We start from the raw sequence: 10,578 nt of genomic DNA, 5'->3' as shown, positions 1-10,578 counted from the left end.
TAATGAAGGTTATAAATTCAAAAGCTCCAACAACTGAAGAGTCTGAATGAGTTCAATTTATTCTTATTATATTTATTTTACTTTTTCATTTGAGATAATTGGCTTGTTTAGTTAATAAACTCAGACAATTAACTCAGATCACATGACTAAAATCACATCAGGTCAGTCTGAATAACAGGAAATCAAATAAAATTGGTTCTTTTCCTTTAGTTTACGTTGAGATTCTAACATTAAGTACAAGTGAAATAAGTTGAGTGACACAAACCTTCTCTGATGTTCTCTTCGCTCTGACCCACGTACATGTTGATGAGCTCTGGACCTTTGACACTGAAACAAGAGACAATAGCAGATACAAAAGTCAGAATTCAATAGGATCGGTATCGTTTGTTCTCACAGACAGAAGCTGCAGAACACATCAGGAACACATCAGGAACACGTCAGGAACACGTCAGGAACACGTCAGGAACACGTCAGGAAACTGAGCTTCAGTTAAACAGTGTTTTGAGTCTAAAACACCCAAAACGAGATCATTTTGGAGGATTTCAACTTTACAACTGACGAGAATCATTTAAATATGAAGACAGCTGCAGGTAAATGTCCGCCCCTACCTGAGGAAGGTCATGGAGCACTCGGTGGCCACGGCTTTGGCCAGCAGGGTTTTTCCTGTTCCCGGGGGTCCGTACAGCAGGACCCCGGTCCGGCTCAGACCCAGAGACAGGAGCTCCGGACGCTGCAGAGGGAGCTGAATCGTGTCCAGGATTTCTTTCTTCACCTGCTGCAGACCTCCGACATCCTCCCACCGCACGTTAGGAATCTGTTTGTGCACAGAAGAGAAGCAGGGTCAGAGTTAGAGAGACCAGAGGACGTCAACACGATAACAGAGGATAAAGCATCATGAACTGATCGGACGTGTCACCTTCGGGGCTCCGATGGCCTTGGACTGGGCGTCCTGCAGCGTCTCCAGGGCGCAGGTGAAGTCCTGGTTCAGGACGGTCACTCCGCTGGAGCACAGGTCCTCCTCCTGCCGACCACCACTGCACAAACAACACAGTGTTTATCATGTTTAGTCCGAATTCTAGTTCTAATATAAGACATTTTCAATTGAAATTGAGAAAATCCCACAAAAAACGCAAACTTTGATCAAGTTTATGACTCAGGGAGAAAACACTGATGACATCTTAGTGGTCTGAAAACTGTGGTAGCTTGTGAAGTAGTTATTGATACTTGTTTCAAAATACAATAAATGTTGTTAATAAAATAACTGATTCAATGTCGTGAATAAAAATGAGTTTGTATGAGTTTGTCCCACCAGGTGTGACTCAGCCTCCTGCAGGCAGCTCGACCGGCCTCCGCCAGCAGAACTCGGAGATCTCCCAACACAAAACCCTGAGCAGGAGAAACTCTGGTCAATGATCGGATTATCAACAATAAATGATCTAAATGTGAACAACTGACGTAGTTTCACGGGTCTGTGCTCTGCCTCTCTGGGTTCAATGTAAAGAGATGAGGAAGAGCAGAAACCCACAAACAAACACCAGCGAAACCAGAAGAAGCGCTCGTCCAAGGATCAGGGGAGATAGTGCATGTTATGATACAAACATAATGAATATTGAGACTCCAGAGACAGATCAGTTTGTTTGGTGCTGCCGTACCGCTGTTAGTTTGGAGAGTCTCTCCAGACTCACGTCTCTGCCCAGGTGAAGCTCTCGGCTCAGGCTCAACAACATAGAGCGCCGCTGCTCTTCACTGGGGCTCTCTAATGACACCTGGTGGACGAACGCTGTCACAACACCCGCAGAAAGATCCCGAGGTCTGCAGACGGTCGCCACCACCACCACACTGAAACACACGGAGCTTTAATGTGTTAATATCCGAGCAGTTAAATGTTCAGTGTGAAGGAGCACGACTGTCAGACTCCTCTGTGTTAATGTACGAGTGTTAGAGAAAGCCAGTGACCTGATGGGGGCGCTGCTGAGCAGATGGCGGAGCGCTGCCTGGACCCTGGCGTCCTCCTCCCCTCTGGGTCGGAGCAGGAGCTGCAGGTTCCTGAGCAGAAGGATGCAGGGCTGCAGGGCGGCGGCTCGCTGAAACAACGACGTCAGCTTCACTTCAGCGGCTGCAGGTGTGTCAGCGCACACGCTCACACAGTCCACCTGCACAGGTAACCATGACAACGAGAGAAACGGTATGGAAACATCAACAAGGTTAAACACTTGATTTTCACTTTTAAATATGTGGCAAATATCACAGTGATGAGAAAACTGTCTCTGGGGCCGTGAAGTGTGAGCGACACAGAGAAAGAAGAACACGTGTTGACGACCTGTCGTACCTTCAGCAGGTGGAGGTTCAGTCTGCGACTCGCCGCGCTGACCACCGTCACCTTACCACTTCCTGCAGGACCGTGAAGGAGGACGGTGCAACCGGACAGACAGCTGCTGCAACCACACACACATCACGTCATGTCCCGTCATGCCTCTCTCTATGACAGGCCTCATCAGTCAGATTCTAACAGTGTTGTTTATGTGAGTTACCTGTGCTGCAGGTGGGGCAGGATGATGCTGCTGAGGAGGTCGACGGTCTTGTCGAGGCCCGGAGGAGACAGACTGCTCCACAGAGACCCTCGCTCCACCGAGCTGCAGGGGACGGGGCTGTTAGTGGACGCTCCCTGAGGAGACGCACAAAACAAACGTCCACAGAGTCAGAGCCACAGACCGACGCACCGATACTGGGGCTGCACGACTCATCAAAACGATCCCAGCTCTGACAGAAGTTTACTGCCGGCTGAGACGAGGAGACAGATTCAAAGACGAAGTGTCCATTAAGCTGCGTTTAGGGTGACGGTAGCCTAACCGCTAATTTTACCAGAGACACGCTGCCCTAACTGATACACAACAGCCAGAGGTCAAAGGTCACCATGTAGAGGGAGGTGTGCAGTCTGTCGGCCAGGAGAGCTCCTCCTCCTCCTTCTTCTTCTTCTCTCTCTGCAGACGGACACACCTTCTGCACTTTGAAGAACAGCACAGGAGACCTGTCAGAGGTCAGAGGTCACAGATTCATCACTGAGAAACATCAACACATGAACAGAACTGAATGTTTGCTACAGGAATAAATAAATCTCCCTGTTGTCAATGACTGACGTCTTAGTTACAGTATTTAACTGATTAACTTCCCTAAATATAAAACTATAAATATATATGTAAATAAAGGAAAAGAACCCAAAGTGTGTCATGTGACGTGCCAGTGGAACCTCTCCTCAGTTCTCCTCAAGTAAATTCTTCTAGTTTAAAGAGACGTACTTTCATTAGGTGGTTTGTTGATGGTGGCGGCTGCAACAGCCTCCGGACATTTCTCTAAACCTGAATAACACATCACCTCCAAATCTCTGACAGGTGTTGAACCACCTGAAGAACCCTCAATATCCTCAAAGGTCCCTAGAATCCTCCTGTAGGACTGTATGACCTCCGAAAGAACCAGAGAAACTCATAGAGGACCTGAAGAACCTTCTCTTTGGTGACTCCAGCCTCGTAACATCCCCCTGAACTCTGAAGAACCTCCATAACCTTCTTAACAACCACTAAATTCATAGAACCGCCTAGAACCTTCACATCGACCACTAAAACATCCTGAGAAGCTCCTCAATAACCATGTAGAACCTCCGAAAGGACCTTAGAACGCTCTTCAGATTCTGATGTGTCGTACCTGTGGATGCCGTCACAGTTGTTCTCCAGCAGGTCTGGATGGTTTTCAGTGGGAACTGATAAGACGTCTCCGAGTGAAACCAGTCTGCACAGAGAGAGAACACTGGTCAGATCTCAGATCTCAGTTCCTCTGACTCGAGAGAACATTTGTACGAAGTTTTCATAGAATCAGTCAAACGTGTAAAATGAAGTGAGAAGGTGTCGCTTTACATTTGAAGTTCTTCATTCAATCACACTCAAAATAAAGATGGACGACATGACAGCTCCCACAAGTAAACAAACCCCACGTCCTCCATGTTAGCAGATGGGACATGGACCAAACCCCCCCCCCCCCCAAAAAAAATCAAAGAAGTTAAATAAATGTTTGTCAAAGATGGTCTCCGTCATTTGAGGTAGTTCAAGTGTTTCTGATCAGTTTAAACACACATTATTTATTTGAGGATATAAAAACCAGAGTGACTTGATTCCACCTCAGACATCTGTGTCGTTGGTAGCGGCTGACCTGGGAGAACTGAAGTGTTCAGACAGCAGGGTGTCGCAGCAGCCCAGGTGGTCACACAGCTGAGACACCACCGGCTGGATGTGAAGCTCAGTGGCGAAGGCAGGAGAAGCTGAGCGACAGGAACTGTCAGAGCCACCACCGACCTCCGGAGGAGACGGTCTCCACCTCTGAGACAAAAGGACAAGAGGCCACAGTGAGAGGAGAGAGGGTCAGCACGGAAACGATCAAGAACCACAGCAGCCACAAGGCCACAAATAATCTAAGCTGGTTTCATATAATACAAACATTTATTTTATGTCTACTTTTAGATTTTTTAGTTTGGTTCATGTCCCATCTGCTGACATGGATGAGGAAGGGTTAATGATCTATACTGCACCCAGCCACCAGGGGGCGATCAAGATGATTTGGCTTCACTTTTGGGAGCCGTCATGTCGTCCATCTTTACTTACAGATGATAATTTCCAACCAAATCGATTGGACAATGAGATTTATTGGTTGATTGGCGGATGCTCACCTTCATCCTCAGCGTGAGGCTGTTCACAGGAATCACTTCCCCTTCGGTCAAGTTGAACCACAGACTCGCTGATATGAAACCAACTTCATCAAGGTTCTGCAGATCTGGACTCTCAGTTAAATCCACCACCACCACAGATACCAGCCGCTCTCTGCCGATTCCTCCCCTGACGTCCATCTGACCCGTCTGAGGTCGCGAGGATGCTCCCGCCTTCGACAGCTCCACCCACTCGTGGTTAAACAGCCCGAGCCTGAGCAGCAGCTGTTTGCTCACAAACACGCAGTTGTCCGTATCCACCACTGCCCCCTGCTGACCGAAGGGGACACCGGTCCACCGTGAAACGTCCACCACCAGGACGTCCACCCTGCACTCAAGCGCCCGCAGGATGTCGGAGAACTCCGAGCCAAGCAGCTTCCTGCTGTCGAGAAGAGAGCGTCCCCCTCCGAGGCTGTCGGCATAATGAGCAAAATCTGAAAAGCTCAGACTGAGCGGTCTGCAGGGTGGGGGGGCCCCCGGGGGATCCACCGAGTCCCAGCAGTCGGTCAGAACCAGGGACGTGTCGGCTGTGATCCGGCCCTGTGATACAGGACTGCAGGCCAACACCATCAGGTCCGAGAGCTGCTGCTGCACCTGACAACACGCCGTCAACATACAGACAACACGCCATCAACATACTGACAACACGCCATCAACATACTGACAACACGCCGTCAACATACAGACAACACGTCATCAACATACTGACAACACGCCATCGACATACAGACAACACGCCGTCAACATACAGACAACACGCCGTCAACATACAGACAACACGCCATCAACATACAGACAACACGCCATCGACATACAGACAACACGCCGTCGACATACAGACAACACGCCGTCAACATACAGACAACACGCCATCAACATACAGACAACACGCCATCGACATACAGACAACACGCCATCGACATACTGACAACACGCCGTCGACATACAGACAACACGCCATCAACATACAGACAACACGCCATCAACATACAGACAACACGCCGTCGACATACTGACAACACGCCGTCGACATACAGACAACACGCCGTCGACATACAGACAACACGCCGTCGACATACAGACAACACGCCGTCGACATACAGACAACACGCCGTCGACATACTGACAACACGCCGTCGACATACAGACAACACGCCGTCGACATACAGACAACACGCCGTCGACATACAGACAACACGCCGTCGACATACAGACAACACGCCGTCGACATACAGACAACACGCCGTCGACATACAGACAACACGCCGTCGACATACAGACAACACGCCGTCGACATACAGACAACACGCCGTCGACATACAGACAACACGCCATCGACATACAGACAACACGCCATCGACATACAGACAACACGCCATCGACATACAGACAACGCTAAACTCCTGAGCACATGGAGCTTTGATATAAAAGGACTTTAGGACACAACAGAAAATGTGTTCATCAGTTTCATGAAGAAAATTTGTATTTCTAAGTAGAAGTCTGACAAATTTCACATTTGATGAATTATTATTGAAAATAAGTTAGTTTTTTGCTGCGTTGCTGTTATTCCTGACAAAATATGTTTTCAATTAAATGAATGAATTGATAGACAGTTTAATTAAATTTAATAAAGACTATAAATCTCTAGTTTCTCTCAGAATTATGTCATTTCTAATTTAGAGAAATCTCTGATCTAATAATACATTTCAGTAGATAAAGAAAGTTGAGTAAAAATGTAGATTTTTGTGTTTATTTCCCTAAATTAATATCAATTTGTCCACATTATCAAAAATACCAAAGTAGTTACTAAGTACATTCACTCTAGTACTTTCCTGTACAGTATAAAGTTAAGTTACTTTTTAAATATGTTCTGCTACTTTATACTTGTGTTTCACACATATCAGAGGGAAAAGTACTCTTTTACTCCAGTACATTAACGCTAGAACTTAAGTTACTACTTTACAGATTATGATGAATATCACAAAATATATTCACTGAGATGTATTTCATGTGCTGGACTCGCTTGTGAGTCTTTTCTGAGCAGAATCAACGTGTAACTTTGACACTTCTGTTTAGTATAAATACTTTTATAGATTGACTGTTTTCACCGACCTGTCCCGGCTCCTCTCCGGGGGTCTCCAGCAGCGGGGGTCGGGTCTCCAGCAGCGGGGGTCGGGTCTCCAGCAGCGGGGGTCGGGTCTCCAGCAGCGGGGGTCGGGGCTCCAGCAGCGGGGGTCGGGGCTCCAGCAGCGGGGGTCGGGGCAGCAGCAGCGGGTCTCCCTGCCGGGCCAGCAGCCACTGTCCCGGGCGGCAGAGCTCCAGCAGCCCGGCGGTGAAGTGCTCCCCTCCGGCCCAGCGGAGGCTCTGCCTGCTGCGGGCTCCCAGCACCACTCTGTCCAGGCTGACCGGCTCCAGAGCCCGCACAGTCCCGGAGCTGCCGAGCCGCTGGAGCCCGTGGTGCCGCAGGAAGAAGCGGCTGACGAACAGCCGGACGCGGCTTCGGGACTCGGCTCCGGGGAAGTTTCTGTCTCCGCATCCCGCGGTCTCCTGCTCGGTGAGCGGGTGGACGCGCAGTAAAATGCCGGACCTCCCGCAGCCCTGAGGCCGCTGCGGGCTGAACAGGACGGTGGGCGGCTCCGTGCCACTGTGGAAAAGTGCGTCCAGGTGAGACTCGAACATTAAAGCGTCCAGAGGACTCAGGTGAGGAGGGAGAGTGTCCACACAGCACACCTGCACCGGGGCCGCCATCTTGTTTCTGCGTCTCCAGGGCCTCATCACTGCCCCCTAACGGATAACCACAAGAACTACAACATCAAAGATACTGCTACTAATACTGCTACTAATACTACTAGTGCAACTACTACTACTAGTGCAACCACTACTACTACTGCTACTGCTACTAATACTACTAGTGCAACTACTACTACTACTGCTACTAATACTACTAGTGCAGCTTCTACTACTACTACTACTGCTATTAGTACTACTACTGCTACTAGTACCAATACTGCTACTGCTGCTACTGCTACTACTACTACTAGTGCAAGTTTTTTAAATTCCTCTGCTCAAAGCTGATCCTCAATCGATCACATGGACACAGTGTTTTTTTGTTGAGTTGCGTCCATGACACACAGAAGATATATTCACTACTCAGCATTACAGTACGTACGGTGTCATCACTGCTGATATATGATCAGTCTTCATCACCGTCACGTACAGAACACACGTATATAACATGAGAATGTGGCCCCTGACATGACCAATATACAAAGCCTCCTTGTGCCTTGTTAGCTCTGACTGCAAAGGACCAACAACTAACTACATTTTAGTTAATATGTAAAAAATAGGCTCAACTCATCCACAGTGTATTAAAGGTCCATACTTTACACCTTTCTGGGACTTAATGTGAGGTACTGGTCCCTGAGATGATACATCAGTGGTTTAAAGTGGACACGCTGCTGCAGTGTGTACTTCCATGTCCTGTCTCCGTCCTGTCTCTGGAGCTGCAGACCTGCCTCCTGAGCCCCTCCTCTGATTGGCTGACTGCACTTTGAGTGACACGCGACCAGGCCTATCACCGGTCTCCCTCTGGTAAACACAGCTGAAAGTCACGTGATGTTTGCAGCTATAGAAGAGCAGCCACATGTTCACAGTCGTTACGTCAGGATGTTTCTGAGCGGAAGTGACACCGTCCTCATGTCTGATCAAGTCTTAGCCGGACAGTCAGTGTAGGAGTAACGTCCCGAGTCACAGTACGGAGTTTCAATACGGAGTAACGAGTAACCTCTGCGTTACTCCGTAGCAGTCAGGTTCTCAGGAGGAATGTGCACGGACACATTCTCGTCCTACATCCCTCCACGCTGCAGTGTTTCTTCAGTGCTGTTTGTTGTGGTTAGCCTGTGGTAGCTAACTAGCTGCTAGCTCAGCAACATGTCTGCTTGGTGTCACGTTCGCAGTGGGGGGGGGTGTTAGGGAGCTAATGCGTTAATTAAACGTAAAAATTACTGATGACATTAATTGTGAGAGGCAAATGCTCGTGTATTCAGAGCTGTAACAGTGATGCTCATGTGCTGAGGGCCAATATTTCTTTTGTACTTAAAATGTAAGTACAAAAAACTTAGAGAAATCTGAAACACCGGTTTAATGTAAAACTGAAAAGTAACTGGAAACTAAAGCTGTAATATCTTGCACAGAATATTGTACCAGTAGTACTTAGTTACAGTTCACATTTATTGAGTGTTGTTCCCTCGGGTCTGATCAAAACTAGTATTTTTGTATATCATACTTGAGGCCTGTGGGAAGTGGATGGATCTGATCTGGACCCAGGTCATGTCTGTTCTTTAATTTTACCGGAAACCAGGGAGAAAATAATGACAAGACGCCGTTTCACATGATCAAGACTTTACTTCACAGTTCAGTGCCCATCGACCCCTTTACAAACAACCTGGGCTCCAACAATCAGCGGACCTTTGCACTGCAGAATCCAAGCAGGTATAGCGTCGTCCTCTCATGGTTAACCCTGTTTTTCTCATGCGATAAACAACAGGCATAGTGCCAACACATTGGTACAGAAGGTTCAAATTTACATTTTGCTTGGCAAGATAAAAAATAAAGATGTCTTTATGGGAAATGATTCTATTATATACTGTACAATTCAAAGCATAAACAAAATAAAAACACCCAGAAAATAGATTGATTAAAGCATGCCCATTGTCACACCATGAGGAGGAGGCTAGCAGCCGAGCAAATTATTTTGTGTTCACATCCAACTCTTCTCTTTATCCAAGACTATAATTGACACAGGATATATTAAGGAATCTCTTACGATATTATCATAGTTTGGGCATTCAAACCAGTCCAATTTGATCTTTTTTTGGCCAATAGGAAGGGGAGAACTTTATCAAATAATTTAAAGGTACAGATTCTCGTTTTCCTTCTACAGAGTCAATGTATTTGTGATATACTTCACCATGCAATGTGAACCAAGCAGGGTATTGTCAGTAGAAGAGTAGTATAGCTGTGGACAAGCTGGGAGTACAGTGTAAGATGAGAGTCTCTGAAACTTAGCTTGTTGGAGGCCAAGATTCTCACCTCCCGGAACCAGTTAGCGTAGATCAGGGATTGGCCAGGGACATATCCATAGCACCATGGCAGCAACGCTCCTGTACGACAGTCAGTGAAAATTACTGGAAGCCCATGAAGATAGTTCGGTAAGCTGTCCGTGGAAAATAATAAGAGGTCCATACATATTAAATGAGTTGAAGGAGGTCATTGTAACAGCACAGTCTAATATGGAATCAAGTGAGAACCTTTGAGGCGTTGCTTGTCCGAAGACTGATTAAACATAAACGTGTCTCAGTGATGAGTCTCTTTGTATTATCTAGCGGGCACCACCTTCTCCCTGGCAACCGGTTTCCCCTTTGTCGTACCAGCCGGTTTTGGCCGGGTCCTGGTGGACATGATGCCAGAGGAGGACTGGGCAGTGGCTTCCTGTGAGGCGCTGCGCCGCATGGTTGTTGTAGTCCTGGGCGGTAGCACGGGGACAGTTGGGGCTCGAACTGAGAGTGGCTGCCTGGACGGACATACTCTCTGAGGAGAGGGGCTGTCGGTCCTGCAGTGAGTGGAGCTAAGGCTGCGTCGGGTTCCAAACAGGACTCGCAGGGGCATTCGAGGGCTGCCAGACAGGGCGGGGGCAGCAGAGGAGCGGGGACATGAGGAGGAGGACCTGGGTGAGACAGGTTTGGACTTCCGTTGGCTGCTAAGAGTGCTAAGACCAATTTTCCGATTCCTGTGGACAGAAGAGAAAATTGGAGATGTTAAATTGCAAA

At 47.9% G+C, this 10,578-nt stretch overlaps 2 protein-coding genes across 5 annotated transcripts in view; both read right to left on the bottom strand.

Moving 5' to 3' along the window:
• Positions 1 to 7,512, bottom strand: part of pex6 (peroxisomal biogenesis factor 6) — a 12,179-nt gene extending 4,667 nt beyond the window's left edge. Inside the window, exons 1-14 of one of the 2 annotated variants that reach the window (XM_034588853.1) lie at positions 7,012 to 7,512; positions 6,863 to 6,906; positions 4,715 to 5,344; positions 4,201 to 4,367; positions 3,700 to 3,783; positions 2,914 to 3,028; positions 2,532 to 2,665; positions 2,330 to 2,435; positions 1,957 to 2,153; positions 1,653 to 1,839; positions 1,310 to 1,386; positions 917 to 1,034; positions 609 to 814; positions 266 to 327 (exon numbers count right to left, since the gene is read on the bottom strand). In XM_034588853.1, coding sequence (XP_034444744.1) covers positions 266 to 327; positions 609 to 814; positions 917 to 1,034; positions 1,310 to 1,386; positions 1,653 to 1,839; positions 1,957 to 2,153; positions 2,330 to 2,435; positions 2,532 to 2,665; positions 2,914 to 3,028; positions 3,700 to 3,783; positions 4,201 to 4,367; positions 4,715 to 5,344; positions 6,863 to 6,906; positions 7,012 to 7,498 — 2,614 coding nt within the window. In that variant the 5' untranslated portion in view covers positions 7,499 to 7,512. The remainder of the gene's footprint in view (positions 1 to 265; positions 328 to 608; positions 815 to 916; positions 1,035 to 1,309; positions 1,387 to 1,652; positions 1,840 to 1,956; positions 2,154 to 2,329; positions 2,436 to 2,531; positions 2,666 to 2,913; positions 3,029 to 3,699; positions 3,784 to 4,200; positions 4,368 to 4,714; positions 5,345 to 6,862; positions 6,907 to 7,011) is intronic. The other variant, XM_034588864.1, reaches the window with a different exon arrangement.
• Positions 7,513 to 9,134: 1,622 nt separating this feature from the next.
• ttbk1a (tau tubulin kinase 1a) overlaps positions 9,135 to 10,578 on the bottom strand; it is a 38,538-nt gene continuing 37,094 nt past the window's right edge. For all 3 annotated transcript variants that reach the window (XM_034588726.1, XM_034588717.1, XM_034588708.1), the window contains exon 16: positions 9,135 to 10,538. In XM_034588726.1, the coding sequence (XP_034444617.1) occupies positions 10,127 to 10,538 (412 nt within the window). In that variant the 3' untranslated portion in view covers positions 9,135 to 10,126. The remainder of the gene's footprint in view (positions 10,539 to 10,578) is intronic.

This window comes from Hippoglossus hippoglossus, chromosome 1, assembly GCF_009819705.1.
Source record: "Hippoglossus hippoglossus isolate fHipHip1 chromosome 1, fHipHip1.pri, whole genome shotgun sequence".
Classification (NCBI taxonomy): Eukaryota; Metazoa; Chordata; class Actinopteri; order Pleuronectiformes; family Pleuronectidae; genus Hippoglossus; species Hippoglossus hippoglossus.
This window is presented reverse-complemented; position numbering and strand designations above follow the sequence as displayed.